This window comes from Ascidia mentula, chromosome 1 (genome assembly GCF_947561715.1).
Source record: "Ascidia mentula chromosome 1, kaAscMent1.1, whole genome shotgun sequence".
In the NCBI taxonomy this organism is placed as follows: domain Eukaryota; kingdom Metazoa; phylum Chordata; class Ascidiacea; order Phlebobranchia; family Ascidiidae; genus Ascidia; species Ascidia mentula.
Genome location: NC_138566.1, coordinates 23,330,198 through 23,352,170, shown reverse-complemented (window position 1 = coordinate 23,352,170; position 21,973 = coordinate 23,330,198). Strand labels below are relative to the sequence as shown.

The following is a 21,973-nucleotide window of genomic DNA, read 5'->3' as shown; positions in this document are numbered from 1 at the left end:
TTAGTTTGTGTGACTAGCAGGTGAACATCATAAAAACACTATGTACAACAAAAAACATTCATTGCAAAGAACAATTGTGATTTTTATGCACTAAACTACATACACCAATATATACCAGCCATTTAAACAGCAACTTGTCACAAATTTAGTTGGCAATTCCACAACTTACAAATATTAAGATAATTGCACAACTTTCAAGTATTAAACTAATACAGATTGCTTATATTTTACATGAGTAGCTGAGCACAGACTTTAGTATTAGGTGCGAACTTGGAACTTTCCAGCTTTGGTGATATACTTAACACCTTTAAATGGTTTGTACTTTTCGCCGTACATGTCTAGTCTGTTAACTCTAAGACCCGATATCGAAAGTTGCTGGATTTTAAACTGGACTGACAGGGTAGGTTTTTCCTCAGGGATTGGAACTCCAGACTGCAAACTGACCATGCCCCTGATAACTGGAGGTTTTCCAGCCATAATTTTGCCCACATCCCAAACAAGTTCTTTCTCCACAGGATTAAAATTGTATTCTCCTTGTGTTGGTAAGAGATTAACATTCAGCACCTGCTTAGGCATCGACGCTGATATTTTCAAGTCTTCGATTACTTTCCCCATTGTGTGTCTTGGTCCCACTGTCACCTCAAACTTTCCACCACTCCCTGCATAATGTATATTGTGTCGAATATATATAGGGATAGAAACCATTCCCTGTGATCCTACATGATAGGAGCAGAGTTTGAATGAACCATCGGGTGGAACAAATGACAACACCCGTTCAGACTCCCACCTTTTGAAACGCACACAGGGATGGAAACTGACATCATCCAGTAACCTTGGATTAACAAATGACAAGGTCAAATCAGGCATTCCAGATAATTTCACAACAGCATCTATGCTTCCTTGAATTTCGGCAAACACAACAGAACCTGATCGATCAATGATCGCATCCACTTCCTCTGTGATGTCAAAGTAGGCTTCGTTGGCAGTATATTTTACACCAGTCCGTCTCCATGGTATGTTTGATAGTTGACCAGTTGGTAAGCGGTCAGCGATGTTGCTTTGGCCTGTGACAGTATTAACGACAGATCTAAGAATGTTGGGTGGCTTGATCAGCTCCTTAAGGATGTTGCTTTCTGTTGCCAATGGATATCCATTGTCAAGCATTTCTTCTAAAAGCTCGTACACCACCACATAGTTGTCTTTGATAGTACGTTCAGAGCACTCATCAAAGTAATCAATGAATGTGTCAACTATTCTATGAAGAAACTCAATAACAAACAGGGGTTGAACTTCTTTTGTGATAACTGACACAAAATAAAGCCTTTCTCTGTAAATGCTGATAAGATAGTGGTGTGGTGTGGTTATTACAGGGGGGACATCTTCAGGACTTGAAGCTTTTTCCAGAGCCTCAAAGAAGTAGTCACAGATTGACTTTTTAATTGCTGTTTTCCAGTGTTTTTCCATGAATATGTCACGGTGAGAATTTATCATAAACAAACTGTGAATCATCTTGTTTGATTCAAACTCCTACTGAAGAAGTTTCGTTCAACCTAAAACAATTTTTCTCTGTTAATAATGCCAATAGGTAAAATAAACTTGAGTGCTTAAAAAGCTCACCGACGTAATCGTACGTGTCCGGTAATTTAGCCTGAATATTTTTTTATCATGCTATGCAACATGCAGTGTACACAATGGCTCTTGTTTCACCTTCAACGTCGTTTGTGAAACTAACTTCTATTTAATTAACATGATCAATACAACAATCCAAAATTGCTACGAAGCTACTTTTGCGTTGATGGTCACGTGAACTGCTTCTGATCCGGTTGATTGATCAATAACAGCGAGATCATAAACGTTCGTAAAATGTGAATTCTTTGTAGGTGTTCTTTGCTTAACTATTTGTTTCAAGACATTATTAACCAATGGTGCACAAATCTGGTTAATTCATATAAGTTAATCCATAATTTCGATTTTTGATCCAATTAAATGGTTTCACAAATATTTTTCGATGCAATCTATTATTCCAGTCAAAGCACAGATACAATACTAAAAAGTAATCTATGGTCAAAGCACAAAACCTGTCCTGAATAAAAAAAACGTCCAGATTATAACCATTCATCCGTAGCGAGAAAAACATTAACAGGTGGCATTTGTTTCAACACCGCGGCAAGTGTAGGAAGTAGGCCGTCAGTTTGTCACTGCTATGGTTTCATAATAAATTGTATGTTTTTCCACGCTTTTGCTGTTTGCATTCACTGCATTTCATTTAGCGTGTTTAGCACAGCTTCTGCCATTGAACTCATGTGTTACCTCAACTTTGTAACATGTTTTATCCCTTACTTTTTGGTTTGGCTATTTATAAGCCTGAATTGTTAAATGTGATCCAAGATTCCACTCCTGACCAGCAAGTCACCACAGCAACAGACATGCGAATTGGAAGTGTAAGAAGAGCTTTCCATGCCATTATCATGGGCCCACCTGGCTCAGGTAACATTTTGTGGACTTTTATAACTATTTATTATGATTTTGTCCTGTCGTTTGATGATTGTCATGTAAAAAAATGTGTACATAGTGGTAGGTAAATTGTTCATGTCCTCAAAACCAGTATTGCAGATACATATCGGTTATTCTTTTCACAGGAAAAGGCACTGTATCTGGCAGGATAGTAAGAGATTTCAAAATTCAACATCTATCAAGTGGTGACTTGCTACGTGCTGAAATATCACGAAACACAAGTGCGTAAATTTGTATAGTGTCACAATACATTGATAAAGTTTTGGCTATGTGATGTGAAGAAAACAGGATTGAAATAGGTTCAAACCGTGACACATTAATTTTTAATATTTTGTTAGATTTGTTGTCTTCACAATACTTGTTTTTAGAGCTTGGCATGGAAGGAAATAAGTACATTGAAGCTGGAAAACTTGTTCCAGATAAACTTGTCATTGACTTAATTGCAGCCAGCCTAAACACAATTCCGAAGACTGCGTCATGGCTCTTAGATGGTAAGGTGAATGTAAGGTTGTCTAGTACATCTAGTTGGTTAAATTGAAAGTGCAAAATATGTTCAAATAGTGATTCCATCATTAAGGTTTTCCAAGGACCATGGTGCAAGCCAAGGAACTTGCGAAAAGGCAACAGATCCACAGTGTAATCAACTTGGATGTTCCATTTGAAGTTATCAAGGAAAGGCTGAGCAGCAGGTGGACACATTTGAAAAGTGGTAGAGTTTACAACATTGGATTCAACCCACCTAAAATACCGGTATGTTGTAGTTTAACATAAACTGCATGAACGATGGATGAATATTGTTTGCACATGTGTAACAGGGTATTGATGATGTTACTGGGGAAGCGTTGGTGCAGAGAGATGATGACAAACCAGAAACAGTGCAAAAGCGCTTGGAAACTTACAACCAGCAAACAATGCCACTTTTAGATTTTTACAAGTACTCCTTATACAATTTAATAAATTTATCTTCATTAGAAAGTGAGAATGTCATTAAAATAACAGATTGTCATAAACTATGTTTTGGATTTGGTAATTGACAAATGCAAGATGAAGTTTGTTCTATTTAATATCAACATGTGTGCTGCATTTGAAAACTTAAAAAAATGTTTGCAGATCACAGGGAATTTTGCACAACTACACTGGGAATAAAACAGATGAAATCTGGCCTCAAGTAAAAGATTATCTGCTTAGTGAACTGCCTCAGCAAAGTTAGAATGGGTGTTATTTATATTCATTGATTTTAGAGTTTTATTGTATTATGCTAGAGATTTGTAGCTGCCTGCCACTGCTTAATCATGTGCAATCACTTTGTGTATAAGGTTTCAGCATCTCAAACAACGCTAAGAGAGCAACCGGATAGTTGTAGAAAAGATCAATTTGCATGCTCAAAGATGAAAAGCCAATGGTGACGGTGTAAACAAGTAATACTTTATTCCATAAGAATGCTAAACCAAAACTACTGTTCCTGTGCAAATCCTTGTTAATATTTGCAGTATTTTATGTTAGATAAAGTGGCAATAAGTGCAATTATTGTATGCCCCCCACACGAATTTACAGGATTTTCACCTTTTTTTGTCCCAACCATTCTGCCTAATTGCTGCTTTTAGTTGTAGTTGCCCCAAATTAAATTTGTCATCGAGACGCTTTGTGTAGTTGCAATTTATGTGTTTTATTGAAACATGTGTTTACATTTTCTATCTATTGCATTTGCTTTTTAAACAAATGCTCCTATTCAAACCAACTCTATGCATGCAACAGAAATAATTGGAAAAAATTGCATCAAACATGTTCTCTTCAGTTGGACGGTAAATGACCATGTGCATTTTCGTATTTGTTGTTTTAATACACCGTCTTTCTATTTTGCCTGACACCACAGTAAAATATGTTCTAATTGCTCAAATTTGCATTGACTTTAATAATATTTCGTTGTGACGTTGAAATTTCCATTCGGTGCCTTTTCTTTATGTTGGAATAAAAAAGTATTTGAAGACAGAGTGGTTGTTTTATTTTATAAAAAAATGTTTTCTTGTAAATAGGCAGAATATCGAATAACGCCTGGACCGAAGCTCAATACCAGAAAAAGAAACTTGAAAAATATCACGTTGATAATCTAAAAATGAACCTAAATTGCATATCTGAAGCGCAAAACCCTCGTGTCGCCCTTGGTCGTAGGCAGCAAAGAACAGTAAATCAAATGGTGGAGTCAGTTTGAACAATTGTGCTTTCGTAACATCATTGGTGCCTGCACAAAGATTGGTAAATCATTTCTCAAATGTTTGCGTTGTGTTGAATCAAAGACTAACTTCGTTCAACACGCTCCACATTAGTTTGCTTTGTGCACAGAGAATTGGGCGATTATGCAAGCTTTATTACAGGTGTCGCTAATTTTCGATCTTCGTCTTAACAATAATTTGGATAAGTCAGAACGATATTAACTGGTAAATAAATTAGAACGGTATCATTAATCTCAACAGTCTTACTTCGTGTGTCGAACACAGCACAAGTCGAGCCAGGTTAAGCTAGCAAGATATTGTCGAAAAGCCAATTTGAAGCTGATTAAAGTTAGCCTTGCGATGACAAATCACAATTCCCAAGCACCAAAAGTCATAGGTTTTACATGCTCAAGTGTTTTTAATTATGGCATATACAATGTTTAACCCTCTGTGACGCTGCTATGAATGTTTGGATTCCAGAACTATGTTCCGACTGCGTATGGTTCTCTCGTAAGGTTCAGTTGTTCTAAATACATTTTTGTTGCATCCAGATATTTCGACTTTCAAAATTTAAAAAATGTACAAACTATTTCTATCGTGTTTGCTGCTTGCATTACTCCAACCATGCAGAGTAGCGGCTGCAGGTAAGAAAGAATATGGGAAAATTTTTTTACCAATTGATGGCAGTTTAAGCAAATGCTGTCCATTTCGGAAGAAGTTTTTCGTGCCAAAAACTTTGAAGATTTTTGATAAGATCGTGTACAAGCAATGAGCTAATGATCAGTGAGCTGCCTAAACAGTGTGCACACCTGTCTGCAGCTCACTTTTAATTAAGAGTTAAATAAATCTTCTCCGTGACCCCCTCAAAAAAACCCGAATGTTTTCGTTGCTAAAAAATAATTCCGGTAGTTACGAAGTTATGTCTCGGAAAAAATATTTCTTTGATTTTAGATGGAACAGTCTACCTGGAGTCTTGGCTGGTTGGAATAATCGCCGTTGCTGGTTTCTTGGTTGTTGCCTTTGTTTTCTTGCTGTTTAACCACTACGTTTGCGAAAAGTTCTAGTAAGTACTAAATGCCAACAGGTCATTTCAAGATTAGGATATTGCGAGTTATCATTCCCTGTCTGTGTAACGTTGCCTTTTTTGTATGCCAATATATATTTTGTTATCCTCACATTCCTAATTTGTTCCAACTTCCTTTGGTACTTTTCGCCTCATTAAATCATTTCCAACGTTTCACTCGTTTGCATAAAGTGAGTATGACCAGGAGGAAGCACAGCAACTGGCAGAGACGAACGGTCACAGCAACAACGTCTACGTGAACCATACGTTTACAAGCGAGACACCCAGCAATGCTGCCGAAGCGGAGAAGGTTGATAAAGTGGAAGAAATTGAAGACGTGTACACCAAACCCCAGGAAATGAGCACGGAATTGTAAAAACCCGCTTCCCCGCAATGTAATTTGGAGAAAATCAATCTACACAAAAATTTACAATTCTGTTAACGGTTTCGCCCATACTATACTGTTGCTGGTAGTTCCGTTCAAATAGTTTTCACTTCACAAACCGAAACTTCTCTTCCACGGATGTAGTTTTGTTGCTGTCAAGTGATTTTGTTTGTAATAATGTTCTACCTGCGTATTTAATAACGTTGTACATTTGTCGTAATTTCAACGTCGGCGCAATAAAAGCAACAAAAATAGTAAAATTCACTGATAAAAACGTCAGTTTCCCAGTTGCGCCCAATCTCCGCTGCAGCTGTACAGCCCGATGGAACGGACAACCTTCCTTCACATGCTGCTAGAAGTTGTGGCAATGGTTTAGGTTGGGGTCACCAGCACTGGTCTCATATGTTCGGCTCAACGACGGTATCTGTATCGCTTAAAGTGGAACCAAAGTTGGAAGATGCTGTTTATGAATTGACACCGAAACCCGTGCTTGTGGGAATATTCCCACTCTCGATTGACGATTTTGAACGCAATGTCCTGATACGGCGGCCCTGATGAAAACTTGAGCACCTGGAAATGGACGAAAACCGCTTTAAACTTTGTATGGTTTTAGTGGAGGAATTGCATCGTCAGTACGTTTGCAACTGAAACAACTAATAGTTAGATGATATTATTTTAAACGTAAGCTCAGCTCTTAACTTTGCTACAGAACATCGAGTTTTGTACAGCTTTTAAAAGGGTTCTGATAGCCAGTCTCTTAAAAACAGCATTATCATTGGCGTCAACAACACCACATTGTTGCTTAATCATTGCATTTTGACTCGACAAAAGCCACAATTTAAGCAATACAAACGTACAGCAAAATCCGGACTTGCAGCGTCCGGGGTGATTGTGTAGGTGGGGGGGACGACCTTGTCGATCAAATCGGGATAAAAAATGTTGAACTTGTATCCCTGTACGATCTTTGGCGGGGGGTTGTCGAAATCGTAGTGCGTCTGGTTGTATTTGTTCCACTCGAAGCCTGTGTGGACGCGATTGAAAAAACGCGGTTTTCTGGGTCTGTATTTGTCCGCCCACAGGAAAACCTGAAGGAGAATGTATGGGTTGTAAGTGGAAACGCATACTTGCCCTATGGAAACGTTAAGGGCAATCTCTCCCTAAGGTCATTTGGAACATCATGTAGCAATTTATGTAAGATGTTGCAACACATGGTATTATACCTTCACAAGCTTTAGCCACAGGAAGTCGAGAACGACAATAGCAACCAAAAATATATCTTGAGTTAAAATGACTTTCTTCAGCCATAGTTTTTACCAAACAACTTTTTCGAGCGACAGTAGTAAATAGGGCCAAAATTATATGCATTTAATATTTTGCAGACCCAGTTAACACAAGCATACAACTTTATTCTGGCCATGTCACTTCACAAACTATACTTTACCACCATTACTCAGGAATGGATTGGCTTAAAATATTGATAAAGTAAACACTTCTGGTTCAAGAATGTTTGCAGATTGCGCAACAGCGAAACTTGGTCAAACCCTTATGTAGTCGAACAGTCACAATGAGTTTTAATTAAAATGAAGTAGAATCCCTTTAAAATTGCAATGCCTTCATTGTACAAGGGCGTGCAAGTTTGCTGGTTGGTTGCCACGCGGAATAAATAGGAACAAATTCCAGTTTTCCTTCTACTGCTAAAGGCACACGGCGATATTAACTTTGTAGTTTGTGGTGACAGTCAAGAAATCTCAAGTCACTATGTTGTTGTAAACCGCAAGACGTAAGTTATTGACCAGTCATCTCAGATGTCACAAAAATTTGGGCATTCCAACAAATTGACAATTCGCTAAAGTTAGTGCAACAACATGTGCCATGCAGTTATACTACAATACGTTCGGCCACAATATGATGCATACTTTTGCATTGTTTAGTATGGCCGAAAGGCGGGATGTGATAACCCTTGTTGGGCAACTTTAGATAACGTACCGGGTAATTGTGCCATATAGGAGCATCACACAAATAAATTATAACCACTTTCCTAAATTTTGTTTTTATCCCTGAGTGATTGCGATTCCACTGTGGTCGTATTAGGTAACAGGTAACTTTGTATTTTACTAACCTGTTGGGATACGGGGGCTTCAACAGCAAAGGTGGCTTCTTCCTGTGTATCCATTCCTTCCTTTGCTCGACGGATGAATGCATCTTCTCTCCCTGCTCCAGCATCACCGGTTCGTGAGAGGAGTTTTCGTTTTCCGTCAATGGTGAGTGAATCTTCATCCACACTGATGATCACCACGCCCGGGGGAAGATTTTTCGCTTGCAAGAGACGTGGGCTGTAGTTTCCTGCAATGAATAAACAGGAGTGATGGGAGAGTTATAGTGCAAGTGTGTTTGGTGGAAATTACTTTGGAGTGTTTGCCACAAATTTGGCTTGGAATTGTACAATTTTTCTCCTTTTGGTGGGTGGGCAATTTGCCACAGGACATTTTGTGTTGAGCAAACTTCCTTTTTTATGAAATTAATTTTTATTTTCCACTTGTCATCAGGATTTGGTAATATTTTACAAGCGTATCTTACCTTCTTCATACTCTTCAATACACTGTTTTTCCAAGTCTTCTTCTGTGAGTTGCTTTCGACTGGAAGATGCACTTGGAGATCCTTCTCTTGGTGTACTTGCTCCAGAAGTGCTTACAACCTCTTGGTCCTTGACCTGGTTAATGACAAACAAAACTGCATTCAACTTACATTAAAGTGCAAAATCTTTTGTTAGACCTTGCAATCATTTTAGTTTACTGCATACATCTAAACCTGTCGCAGTCATTCGATCTCATTATCCCATGGTTCTCATTTACACAGCTTTCTTAAAATCAACTAGCTTGCCAATGTAAAGCAAGGGGAACACAGAATCAAAGGTACGTAAACCTTGCTTAGTTTCAAAATCACTTTTCCTTTTATTTTTTTCAGTGGATTATTATCTTCCAAACACATCTTATGCAATCTTACCTGCTGTATGGCTGGAAAAAGTGGTTGCTGGGATTCCTTTGCTTGCTCACCAAGTTGTTCCAACTTCAGTTTGTAGAGTTTGTTCTTCAACAACTCTTGGTGTCGGTCTCTTAAGCGGGCTCTTGCAAGAAAGGCCTTTAATTGCGTCAGAAGTGATTCCCAATACCCAACATCCAGACTTGACCCGCCTAAATATATAATCATAGAATTATAAATTCATCAACAAAGTGAATAAAATTTTGTCAGCATGCTACATTGTGAGCAGCATTTCTCAGTTTGACAAAGTAAAGTACTTTGTTATTCTGGAATTGAATAATTCCAAACAGATAGCTAAAAGTACATGTGACACTGACATGGCAACTTTGCATAAAATTAAAGGTACATTTGCAACAAACATATTTCGACAGTTTTCAGTTCAACATCAATTAAAAAATGTAACAAACTGCACTAAAAATGGCAGCGACCAATAATCTTAAACCATTATTATCTAAGTTTTGTCAGTTTTTCTTGACGATCTTTGCCAGTGTCAAAATTTAAATAAAATCCGCTAGATGCACAAGTTTGTTAAAAAAAATTGTTAAAAGTTATGATCTTTTAACATTTCATTTATTTTTGATTTTGATATTCCATTTCACATGCGCTTAAAAAATTTAAACACATTTTGGTCATTTTTAGGGTCTCCTATTTTTTGAGATTCAGTTGCACAATACTGTTGCACTAATTTTGTATCAAGTCAGGAAATATCTTTTGATTTTTCTAAATAATTTATTCATGATAACCGACCTGTTTCAATTTTTGCCATAATTTGTTGCCGCAGTGCAATAAGTTGGGAGTGGGTTTTGCTTCGGAACATTGAGGATACATCAGTGGTGACAGCTTTGTTGATCCCTTCTCTCCTGGTATCCCTGGTTGAATGTCCCTGAATATCACACACATTTATGTAATAAATGGAATGTGACCAGACTATGTAAGAGTAACAATATATTTTACCTCATCTTCTGCTTGTACTTTACGCAAAGTTTGGAGTTCATCTTCAGTAACAACCGTCATGTCCCTCCAGAAATCTGTATTTTTGTCTAAAACAACAGATAAATTATAACAACACCTGGTGCACCATATTAATTAAAAAACCAAGATAACCCTTAAGGAGAAAAAACAAAAACCATTTAAAAACCAACAATTTCTACTACTTTTAAATCAAACACACACACACACACACCTTGCTCGAGTTCAATGTAAACCTTAATGTCCTCCAGTAAATCCTCAAGGTCAGACATTGTAAGTCCGTTAAGATATGTGTAAGGTTCGTGCATTTCAACACCAGACAAATCCTCAGCACCCTCTGCAGCACTACTTGCATATTGAGCAAGAAGATCAATTGGCTTTGCACGACCATCTTGGATGCGAATACGTGACCTCAATTTCGCTTGCTCTAAGTGAAACTTGTCTTCTTGATCTTCCCACACCTAAAAATGTATATGAAGGATGTTAATAGTCAAACTGTAGTAATTTATTTTATTTTTCCACAAGGGAGGCTTTCACATGCCACAATTTATCACTGATCTTCACAATTTGAAAGTAATATATTTTCTCCTCAAGATTTTTTAATTGTCATATATATACCTTGAAGTTTTCTGCTTCACGATCACGCTGCAATAATTCCATTTCATCTTCTCTTTGTTGGCGTTCTCTTTCTCTTTCCAACCTCAGCTGTTTCACCTACAGACCACAACATGTCAATGTTTTTATATGACAAAACAGGCTATGAAATTCAACAATTAAACAGTGTTGCTATTGCTTGCCATAACAAAAATACTAGCACAGTGCCACTCAACAGCTGCACTGATGAGACCTTACAGGTCGAAACAGTGCGTGTACACACCCTGTCTGCAGCTTTGCAATATTATGGCTTTTTTTGCACATAAAAATACAAACGTTTGTATAAAACTTAGCAGTATTAGGAAAATTTAATATAGCCATTTTACCTTAGCCAATTCAATTTTATTTTTTTCTTGCTTTTGATAAATAAGCTTTTTCTTTTCATGAATGTCCAAGTCCTTCAGTCCTTCTTTCTCTAGCTTTTTACCCCAAACAAAAGTTTCCAGAAGCTTTCCATCTCCAAAAGGATTGTCAGCATTGGTGTATCTAAAAGAATATATATGAAGTATATTGCTTAAAGTACTGTAGTAACATCACACAAACACAAAATTTTGCATTCTCCGCAGCTTACCCCATGTACTCCTTATCCCAGCCCATGTTTTCTCTTCTTTTCCTCTCCTTTGCTTCTTTTTTAGCAAGCCTTCTTGCCCTCTTTTCTTCAGGGGTTTCCAGTGCCTGTCAAATGAGTTATTTTAAATTAGTATAAATGTGTTATCACCACATTGCGCATGTATTAATGTTATTCATACTTTCATTAGATCTTTTTGTCGTTGCTTCTCAGCGTTTATTCTTTCTTTTTCTTCTTCCAGGCGAGACTTCTGCTCTCTTTTGTTTCTGAAGAATATATATAAGCTACTGTGACGAACAACCATGTACATTAGAGTTAAATGTGCCTTTGCACTGGTAAACAACTAAACACCAACCTGGTCACTGATTTTTTCACTACCGGCAAATTTTAGTTTCTAGCATGCCATTTGAACAACAAAATACATCAGTTTGTAACGCCCAAAAAAATTACGCAAATAAAAAAACAAGCAAAAACCTAAAACAAAAAATTGTTTTTACAAACCTTGATGAATTACTTGAGTCACTGAAAGATTCCGCATCACTGGACTCCGATCTATGTCTGCTTTTCTTCTTTTTGACATCTTTGTCATGTTTATGAGACTTCTTTTTGTGCTTAGACTTCTTTTCATGTTTAGAGTGTTTTGCTCTTTCGCTGCTTTCGTGTCTGCTACCCATGATAGCTTAATAACTTTTGAAACTGTGGTACACCTCTTTCTGGAGCAGCTCACTATTCGCTGTGCATTGTGTACTTGAAATTGATGTGCATTACCCGAGGTACGAAAAATATTAGTTTCAATTATGTGACGTTCAGTTTACGATGAAGTCAAAAGTGTGCGTGTGACGTCACGTTCCGCATGAATGCATTACAAACAACAGGGTAGCCAGAAAATATCACAAAGATCTTACTGGGATTTTATTACGGCAAGCAGGAATTTTATTGCGGGGACCAATTCCAATCAAAATAAACTGTCAGAATTGGGCGCGTAAAAGTCTTTTTAATATGGCAGCTGTTGTAAAAACATAGAATGACTGTGTATGTTTCAAAGGCCTATGTATAACATATGATTGTCTAATTAGCATACAATTTTTATGTGAGATTTTAAACGACAAAATTACAAAACAAAACGTAATTTTGCAGACATTGTTCATCTTAATTTCCTTATTTCATGGCTTCAAGTCTTCATTCCAGGGCCATGTGACAAGTTTTGCGCCCTGCACTGATGGGGGGACTTGACTTTCGACTTTCCATGTCGCAGTACAAGGGTCAAAACTCAGAAGCACATTTTCTCTGTAAATTGTTTTGAGAGTTGTGAAATAAAGTAACAAACTTGACAATGCAAACAGTAGAATCAATACTAGACCTACAAATTACTCAAAAAATCGCATAGGCCACTGTTTAATAAAAAAATAATAACAGAAAAATTGTTGAACACTCACTTTCCCAACACAACAATGCGATTCCCGACACAGCAAGCCGAGTTGGCTCCAAGCTCCACAGGGATATCTGTGGTGAGGTTTGTCCAAACACTCTCCTCAACATCCATAAACTCAACAGTATTTATAGCAGTGTTGTTGTTTCGCATTCCGCCTAAGAATATGGTAACGTTTTTAAGCCTATATCTGAATTATTTTGGCAAGGCTTGTTCGGCAAATGGTTCTGTCTGGATCTTAATGAGCAAGCATGTAAGAAACCATACAGTAGCTACACATATGTGTATGAACCAAATAATTGTTTTGCCAAAAAATTTGTTAATTGCAGTGTAGGTTTGTTTTGCGTTTTTGGTGCTTTGAGTTGGCTTCGTTTTCTGGAGTGTCTGTTGCCGACGTATATCGTGTTGGCAATAATCTACATCAATCTGCAATGTTTTTGTTACCAAATGCGTAGATTCTGTCGCCAAACACCACAGCTCCAAAGTTTGCTCGTTCTGTGTTCATGTTCGGCATTTGATTCCATGTCTTTGAAACGGGATTAAGGACTTCCACCAAACAGCACACTTGACACAAAAAAATAGGTTGTAAAGAAATAAAAACTAAATTCTCCAATTTTAACAAAAAAAATTATTTAGCAATAAGTAACACTGAGAGTCTGCTCTAAAATATACCGTCAAATTCACAAAAACTTCAAAATTCTATGGTCATATGTAAAGGCTTTTTACTTCAACAAAAAGTGGATTATATGGTTTCCAACCGTAAAGGACTTCCTCTAAAAAAATTTAAGCTAACGGTTTTATATTTGTACTGGGGAAAAGGGGTTGTACAATTAATTAGCACTATTTTCATAACAACCACCACAGGTAGTTGGAAATTAAGTTTATTTACTTAAATGATATGATAGAATACGTTTGTCATACCTTGAGTCATTCCGTAATCAGTGTATCCTCCAAGGACGAAAATTTCATCTAGTAGCAAAACAAATTAGTTGGTTGTACAGATAAAAGTGTTGCTTCGAGGTTAAATGTGGCCAGTTGGGTAAATCATGAAATATCCTACAGGTTATGCACACGGCCCATAAATTTAGCGCCCAACACATTATGAAATTGGATCCGAACCAAGCAAATGCATTGCTGAAAAAGGAATCAAAACTTTTAAAATTGGGCGACAAAGACCTTGTCACACCTTTATAAACAAGAGCCACCATCGCACATCTTGGGGAACGAAGGTTGCAAACAGTTTTCCAGGTTTTGCTCGTAAAGTCGTATGCGGAGACGTTGTTGCTAATTGTGCCATTTGTAAAATTTTGTCCTCCAATTATATACACCATATCTGTAACAAGGTTTACAGCAGGTTGTTGCGTAAGACTCACAAATCGCTCTACATTGATTCAAAATTCCAAAACGAAAACAGCACAAATAATGAATTCAAAAAGGAAAAAAAGAAGTATTAATTGATTATGGGAACTATTGCAGCATTACCATTGACGTAAACAGCTTGGGCCCAAACTCTTATGTTTGGAATCGTCGTTTCGTTTCTCCAATCACCGTTTGAGTAGATAGAAAATCGTCGGTTGTTATCAGCAAGAAAAATAAAAATCTCGTTTGCGTGAAAAGTAACCATGCTTCCGATAGGAGTGACCATGTTTTGGTGCTAGTTTGAAATATGTATATGGGGTGTATGGAGGTAAAATGTCTGCTTTTTACGTTTACCAAGTTTATAAGTTTTCATTTTATTTGTTTCATTTTTTATCAACAAAATCTTAAAATAAATTATATCCGAAACATACTGTAATGTACGACCACTGTTTCGAATCGAAATTGAAGATGTGGAGACAGTTGGTTTTGCTGAACAAAGCCACAGAGTGAATTTCTGCCAATGTAATGTTAAGTTTAACAAACAAAGGTGTGTCATCTACAACTGTGGTGTGTTATCTACAGCTGCTCTATATATTTTAGAAAAACTTGGCGTTTGACAAGCAATATTGACTAAAACTACTGCATTTACCTTAGGCTTCACATTAACTACATACTACCTGTTTGTTGTCCTTTTCTTGCATGCTGGTTCCTGCCCTCGTTTAAATTTAAATGAAATCGAAACGCTTCGTCCACCATGTCGCGACAAACGTGGAATTCTCGAACCAGCGGCTGCGGATGAAGGAGCAATTGCCATTGTATGAGGAAAAATATGCAATGGGTGATTGACAGCATTGGTCAAGCGCCCGACCAATATACCCTGATGAAAACCTGGTCGGGATTCGTGGCCAGGACATCATGGGTTCAAATCCCGGTGTAGTCGGAAAATGTTTCAAAAAGGATTAAAAAGAAGCTGTCTTATGAAAGGCTATAGAGAAGCGTATAAGTACAATTGCAGTACATATTGGCGCAAAGCCAAAAAGATTCTTAATTTCTCAAAAAAGGGAAAAACACAGTCGACATTTACATTTGCGTCCTTCCCAAATCTTTACCATCCCAGAAGCTTTACCTCTTTTGACACATTGGTTGAAATGTACTCGGCCGATATCAATTGGAGTCGAACGTGTTTGAAAAGTTTGGGAAACAAATCTTTTCTCTCATCAAACGAATGCATCGTCCATCTCACCAAAGCTTCGAAAACGATACTCTCGGATGTCACCTATGGGGTATTGATATTAGCTTGCTCTAAATAAGACTTAAGTTAGTAATAAGGTTAATATTAGGCTATTTGTAAGACTTTGGGAAAAAAAGACTTGATAAAATAAATATCAAGGCTACGACTTGCCATTAAATCATCCGATTTCAAAATTTCCTCCAAGTAAACTAGTGTAAGGTCTGTAAACTCTGTTTGTTTGGAAACCTTCTCGAAGTTGTCCAGAATACAGCGGTGTGACTTGTTGGAAAGGTTGTCGAGTGAATAAAAACGACCGAGTTCTCGAAAGTTTAAGCAGTTTGGAGTGTTTACCACGTCCGAAAGGAAATCGTTGATAGCAACCAACAAATCTTAATTAAAATCGTGTTCTTAAAATAAACAAAAGAGAACATGCATTCTGGTACTTTATTGTCCCTCTCAAATTTTGATACTTTGCATTACTAGTCAACAACGCAGTTGGTAGAGCGTTTGGCCTGGTTAGCCCAGGGTCGTGAGTTCAAACCTCACCGGGAGCTTTATTTTATAAATCTCGCTCCGACTTGTCAGGAAAAAGTGGCAGATTCAGCTGAGCTGCAATGCCTTGGCTGCGAAGCCTGTAAACCTCATGATAGTCAATATATCATTAATTAATATCAAGGTAAACCTTCTGCCTTGGAACCCGAAAACGTACAGTACAGTGCGCGGTTTTCGTGTCATGTCGCTGTGAAAAATTACAAGAAATAGAATAGCCCAACTCCGCACCTGGAACCTGCATGACCGAAGCAGCATGAAGGATGTTTTTCACATTATTAGTACTCAGTTCGATTTCGTCGCTGTACAAGAAATCAAAAACCTTCTCCACCGCACCTGGTGTGACGTCACCTATGGTAACTGTCTTCTGATATTTCTCTTTCATCTGGTTCAGGAAATGTGTTTTTATCAATGTAAAATACCGTCAAACATATTCTTACCTCAGTCGAAAACATTTTGTTGAAGTAGTCGCTCCCAGCCGCCAGTACATTTTTGTGCGCGTGGAACAAACGATCTCCCACTTTGATTGTGACGTCACAGTGTTCTTTAAGTTCGCGTTGTCTGCAATTACACAAAATCAACCCATTTTCAAAAGGATGCAAATTTCAGCAGTGTTGTTTGCATATTTTATATATCAGCAGCAAAACTAACATTAGTATTTGTGTTAGTTGCTTAATGCATCACTGTTCGCCAATTTACCTTTTGCTACTGCCCAAACATGTTTATGTAATGGGCCAAACGTATTTAGTGGCTGTTTGGTTAATTTAATAAGTGTGTGTAAAATGACCAACATTAATAAAATGAATTGAGATACTCACGACTTTAAGTTGGTTAGAATGGTGTTCGGGTGTTCGTCAACTTTTATCACCCGAGATATGCTCATGGTTGCAGGGTTTTTAAGGTCTAACCCCTGATATACGTTTAACAACACACATAAACCTGGGATGTAGAAGTGTGGTGGATAACTAAGAATACCAAAGAGCTTTGTGACGAAAAATGTTATGGCTAGCAGTCAATTAACTTAAGAAAATATTGACTTAAGAAATGCTAAAACGTCTTTCAAAACGAAACAAATATCACAAAAATAGGTCAATCAATATTAAAGCAGCTCTATAGTCGTTATATCTGGATTCTAGACGAAGTTATCATTCAGCTGAGCGCCGCCTCTTTCATTGAACTAAAGTCAACTTTTGGTGCGCACGCAACCAGGCCCTGGCAACACCTCGTTTTCTCCAAGTATGTTAATCATTACCGGCCCACGTCCATTTGCGACTATCTGTGTTCTTGTTTTCAAGTCCTGATCTCAGGTTACTGTCTTTAGGCTTCAGCAAAGTGCAAACCAAGCTGCAAAAAACGCAATCTAAACGGCTTTAACCCCAAAACTATCTGCCCGGTCGAATGCAGCATATAACATCGTGATAAAACGAAATTAGGATGAATACTGTACAACATGTGTCTGATATTCCCGACAGAGACACTGTAAAAAATATGCACACATTATTTAAGTTGTGTTTTGTCAAACCTCGCAACTTCTTTATACACCACGGAGCTAAACACTGTATGACATGGCATTCTATGCTGGGCAAACCAAGCGAGAAAATATCTGCAGCCAACGCACAAACTTAACAAAGCGTCGAAAGGAATACCGTTGTCTTGCTCGCGGGGATTCCCCAATGGTGCACTTTTATAGGGCTTGTGGTAGATATTTCAGGCTTGTGGTTGATTTTCCAAGTTTTATGCCGATAGGCCAGGTGTGCGGCACCTTCAAACAGATAAAACTACTCGCTATTCCCAGACTTTTTATGGACTATTATCAGTGCCTACCATTAGTAACCGAAATTACAAAAAAGTTGCAAATTTTATGTAAATTTTACTCTTACAACGAATAATAACCTGTAAATTCAATTGCGCCGAGTGGAAAAAATAGCATGACTCCATTGATAGGACAACGGTTATTTTGTGCTACTGTGGCGGCCTCATCACACGTACCACAAACAATATGCACTGAAGCGTGCAGTGTGCCTTTTTCGCATGAATTTTTCACCCTTTTATCTAAGATAACCGGCAAACCAGCTTTTGAAAATTCCACTTCATCGAACCGCTTCCTATCACCCACAAACCGGTGGATTAGTGAAGAGATTTTATCGTCACCTCAAAAGTGCGATCATGGCTCGTTTCAGCTACTCCAATTGGAAGACTCGCAAAAATCTTCAGCGTAGATGGTTTAAGGCATAACATTGGCAGTGTCTGGGCAGTTCATTCCTACAATCAAAGAAGAGCCCAGAACGTTTTTGCCTGCACTACAGAAATATCTTAAACAGATATTGAGACACAGCACGGTCCGCGTAAGCATTACAAAAAGCATCAAGACGAGTGAATATGTGCTCGTTGGGCCGACCAGGCGTGACGACTGCGGGGGCCGTGGCGACCACATTGAACGTGTCACAAACAGTGTGCACCAAAGCGTGCAGTGTGCCATTTTCGCCCTTAAAATCTGCTGTTCGCATGCGTTTTAACTTCCGCTTTCTGAGGCGCTCCAAATAAACCCTTCAACCGCTATACTACAATAAACTTCTTATAAATATGCCTAATTATGTGACATGTTTTTACCAAAAAAGCCATGCTGCAAGATCCTGTTAAGTCACTGCAAAAATTGCTCTTTGTAAACAAAGCGTTACCTTTTCATTGTTAACATCATCGTGTGATTTGTACGACGTTCGATATTTGTTAGTACAGCCACACTCTGTTTGCGCTGAACTAAAACATATTCGGAGCCACAAAACGTAAGTTGGTTGATATATTGTTTTCCAAGGCATAAGAACCACATTACTCGTCACTATCCATTTTAAGTAAAACGTACAAAAGTGCATTATTGGTTTAAATCTATCTCTTTTGTTTGCATTATGGTGTTTTCCCTGGAGGAGCTAGCCGTCTTAATGGAGCTGTAACGGGAAGTGAAAGAGTCACATTTTGGCTCCACTGGCATGGGTCGCCAATCTCTAGTAGTGTGTTTTCAAATATATTTAAATTATTTGAGAGCATCGATTTAAAACATTGAAATAAACAAAAACGAAAGAAATTGGCAGAGGAACTTATATCAAGGAACTTTTACAGAGATATATCAATTTCCGTGGCCAACAAAAATCAGCTGCGTATCGAAAGCATAAAATTTAAAATTAAAAAAACAACGATTAGAGAAATATGATATAAGGTAGCACGATTAGGCAGAGATGCGATTGCGGGATATCCTGTCACAGTTTGTTCCGGAGATCGTCTTGGTTTCTGATTTAAAATGAAGTTTGACAATAAATTTGTACGCCAAGAATCGGATTTCAAAGGAAAGCAAGATAGTGTAAAAAGATTAAGTTTTTAACACATTTCAGTGTATTTTATTTGTTTACAATAAAGTTAGTACTATATAGGCTTGCCATTCAGCCATTTGTAAAACTTAAAGTTGAGCAAAGAAAGTGCAAATGTGATACTTCTAATAAACTTGCTATGTTTATCATCTGAACGTTCTTATTTTGATAAAGTTGGGATTGTTAGTGTAAACAAATTTATCATTCGATCTACGTCTCTACAAACTGTCATCATCCTGACGTAATCGATCGCATCCAAAATAGGTACAACCAATTTAATCTTAGGTATAATTTAATATCCAATTACCTTTTGATGTCATACACAAATTTAATGTCAGTATCGCCAAGGACTTCTTCCACCTTCTTATCAATTTCATCCGACTGCTCCTTGCTTAAGTGTTTTCTCCACGACCCAATTTCGTCTGTCAAAAATTATCTTGCAAGTTACGAGCGATACTTTTCCGAGCCAATCATTAACGTAACTGAAAACGTCGCAAAGCTATAGAGTAAAACATATGGTTCATACATAAAAAGCAGTGGCTCCATGGAACGGTGACGCACTAAATTGATAAAATTTTATAACATTGACATTTTCGACAAGAGGCGAATTGTGTTTTAGGCCTTAGTCGCCTTTGCATTGAAACAGCAAACATGTTGTCGCAGACACACATTGTTTAATGGGCGGGCCGTTATCGTACTATTAAATACGTCAACAAGCCCGAATAATGACGAGAAACAATTGTACCTTAACATGCGTCTTTAGGCAAAACCAAATAGGTTCTACGTGTATTCGCGAGTCAAGTGCATTCTATCCATTATCTTCCAATCTGGTTTTAAATTTCAAAGATAAACTTAACCAACTTTTGAACAACATCTTTGAAACTAAGCTGATGTTGCCATGTTCGATTTTTCCTTTACTAAATGGAAGAGACATTCCTTGAGCAATCTTCAACACATCGTTATCGTTTACATCACAGTTAATGAAGTCAGCAATCTCTCTAATATGTTCTCCTATGTTCTGAAAAAAAAATCCAAAATAAATAACTACATACATGTCCACATGTGTTATAACAAAGCAACAATGGTGTACACAAATAATTACTTGTTTTATCTCTTCATATGTGAGGATCATAACATTTGGGTCATTCCTGTGTTCATACCAACCTCTCACATGTTCCAAGTAACCCTCACCAGGCTTTGCAAATGTTTGTTGTTCACCTATGTATCATATGGTTTGTAAACAACGCATTATGGTCCAATTCTCTCATACCTGATATATAAGAATCATAGAAAAGCTTTTCATCCTTTGGATATCGTTTATTTAGTGGTGTGTTGCCAATGTTGTCAAATGACAATATGAACTTGCACCATGCTACTGCTTGATCCTTAGGGTTGCGAACCACATACAGTATCTTCCAAAATATACTGTGAATTTTTTATTCGATGTGAATTACCATAATGTTGAAGATTGTTTGTACCTTGGCTCCTTTTTTTCTAAACTTCTCAAAGTTAAACAAGGCAGCTGGTAAATGGGTAGAAAGACATCTTCGTTCAAGAGTCACATTTTCCAACACTTTGTACTTAGAAACTTAAAACAAAGAAAATGTTTGAGGGCATACGAAAAGATTGGTTCTGTAGCAATATCAAGTTCTTTGCACAGAACACTAGTTGGCTTGGCAGACCAGGCATTGCAGCCTAGCTGGATCATCAACTGCAAATATGTCAGGAAAAAGTGGCTGATCCAGCTAGCCTACAATGCCTGGTCTGCCAAGCCTGCAAACCTAATGATCGCGATACAATAGCTGTGATCGCTAAGCAAGGACCAGAGGCGCAGTGGGGCGATTCTGCCAATCATACCATTACATGAAATATTACTGCGTTGAATCATGAATGATTTAAAAATCCTAAAAACATGGGTCAAAATTTTTTTTTTGCTTAAAGGACATATATTTCTTATTTTTATCATAGTAAATCAGTTTTAAGTCAAGTTTCAAGGGAAATACTGAATAGTCTTTTCTCTGCTTAAATTTAGGTATAAAATCAAATAAAACACAGGAAAAGCGACTAACCAGGACCGTACTCAAGGTGCGTAAAAAACCCTGATAACTTTTGGGTTTCTCTTAGCTTTTCTGGATTGTTGTGAAAAAGTATTTGGCGCACCAGCTCCAGAAGCCAATGGGTTCCTTTAAATAAAAGCAAGAAAATATTTATAGAAGATACAACTTGAGCTTGCTGAAAAAATGTTTAATAATCCTTGGACCAATTAATGTAACAAAGTTAAAAAAAAACATCTTATTTTATCACTTTCATATTTGCAGTTGATGCACCAAATGCTTAAAATTACCACATCGCCACAGTAGTTTTACCAGTTTGTTGTAACCACATATATAGGTAAGTTACCTGTTTGGCCATATGCCGCAATAATTATATCTCCACTGTTAGGTAAAAACTTTTCATAGCAATATTTGGAGGCTTCCCGTTCAAATCCCGGAAACATTAGATAACCTTTCCATTCTGAAACGCGGACTGGTTGTTTGAAAAGATTGTTGACATACTCAAGAAATTCAGTTGGATCAGGTTGCTGTTTTTTCGGTACAAGTTCGTAAGAATTTGAAATGAATGTTGGCAGTTTCTTGACCGACAT

General features: G+C 37.5%; 6 protein-coding genes across 7 annotated transcripts; 2 read left to right on the top strand and 4 right to left on the bottom strand.

Annotated features, from left to right (window-relative positions):
* Positions 1-94: 94 nt before the first annotated feature.
* LOC145907400 (AP-3 complex subunit mu-1-like) lies at positions 95-1,562 on the bottom strand. The gene has a single exon (XM_082994950.1). The coding sequence runs from the start codon at positions 1,507-1,509 to the stop codon at positions 259-261; it is 1,251 nt and encodes a 416-aa protein (XP_082851076.1). The 5' UTR covers positions 1,510-1,562; the 3' UTR covers positions 95-258.
* A 673-nt stretch (positions 1,563-2,235) lies between these two features.
* Positions 2,236-4,496, top strand: LOC145899103 (GTP:AMP phosphotransferase AK3, mitochondrial-like). The gene is made up of 7 exons (XM_082987823.1): positions 2,236-2,487; positions 2,640-2,735; positions 2,883-3,005; positions 3,092-3,264; positions 3,330-3,448; positions 3,625-3,719; positions 3,831-4,496. Exons 1-7 carry the CDS (start codon positions 2,325-2,327, stop codon positions 3,869-3,871), a joined length of 810 nt encoding a protein of 269 aa, XP_082843949.1. The 5' UTR covers positions 2,236-2,324; the 3' UTR covers positions 3,872-4,496.
* A 778-nt stretch (positions 4,497-5,274) lies between these two features.
* Positions 5,275-6,199, top strand: LOC145895997 (uncharacterized). The gene is made up of 3 exons (XM_082984772.1): positions 5,275-5,368; positions 5,676-5,787; positions 5,980-6,199. Exons 1-3 carry the CDS (start codon positions 5,302-5,304, stop codon positions 6,161-6,163), a joined length of 363 nt encoding a protein of 120 aa, XP_082840898.1. The 5' UTR covers positions 5,275-5,301; the 3' UTR covers positions 6,164-6,199.
* A 148-nt stretch (positions 6,200-6,347) lies between these two features.
* On the bottom strand, positions 6,348-12,214 carry LOC145895983 (splicing factor Cactin-like). 2 transcript variants are annotated; one of them, XM_082984751.1, is made up of 13 exons: positions 11,904-12,214; positions 11,584-11,668; positions 11,406-11,509; positions 11,161-11,320; positions 10,799-10,894; positions 10,395-10,641; positions 10,166-10,251; positions 9,959-10,094; positions 9,176-9,363; positions 8,750-8,882; positions 8,292-8,515; positions 7,030-7,257; positions 6,348-6,742 (listed from the first exon to the last, which is right to left on the bottom strand). In XM_082984751.1, exons 1-13 carry the CDS (start codon positions 12,074-12,076, stop codon positions 6,584-6,586), a joined length of 2,019 nt encoding a protein of 672 aa, XP_082840877.1. In that variant the 5' UTR covers positions 12,077-12,214; the 3' UTR covers positions 6,348-6,583. The 2 variants fall into 2 exon arrangements, with proteins under 2 accessions (XP_082840877.1, XP_082840884.1); XM_082984758.1 differs by having other exon boundaries at positions 10,166-10,239.
* Positions 12,215-12,297: 83 nt separating this feature from the next.
* Positions 12,298-16,930, bottom strand: LOC145903998 (kelch-like protein 12). The gene is made up of 13 exons (XM_082992205.1): positions 16,789-16,930; positions 16,411-16,531; positions 16,202-16,355; positions 15,593-15,810; positions 15,317-15,466; positions 14,868-14,979; positions 14,622-14,704; positions 14,314-14,485; positions 14,018-14,164; positions 13,753-13,800; positions 13,276-13,395; positions 12,839-12,989; positions 12,298-12,689 (listed from the first exon to the last, which is right to left on the bottom strand). The coding sequence occupies exons 1-13, from the start codon at positions 16,851-16,853 to the stop codon at positions 12,566-12,568; spliced, it is 1,665 nt and encodes a 554-aa protein (XP_082848331.1). The 5' UTR covers positions 16,854-16,930; the 3' UTR covers positions 12,298-12,565.
* A 1,940-nt stretch (positions 16,931-18,870) lies between these two features.
* On the bottom strand, positions 18,871-21,973 carry LOC145890030 (amine sulfotransferase-like). Its single transcript, XM_082981074.1, has 8 exons — positions 21,730-21,973; positions 21,399-21,512; positions 20,808-20,917; positions 20,600-20,741; positions 20,432-20,547; positions 20,191-20,347; positions 19,637-19,751; positions 18,871-19,252 (listed from the first exon to the last, which is right to left on the bottom strand). Exons 1-8 carry the CDS (start codon positions 21,971-21,973, stop codon positions 19,222-19,224), a joined length of 1,029 nt encoding a protein of 342 aa, XP_082837200.1. The 3' UTR covers positions 18,871-19,221.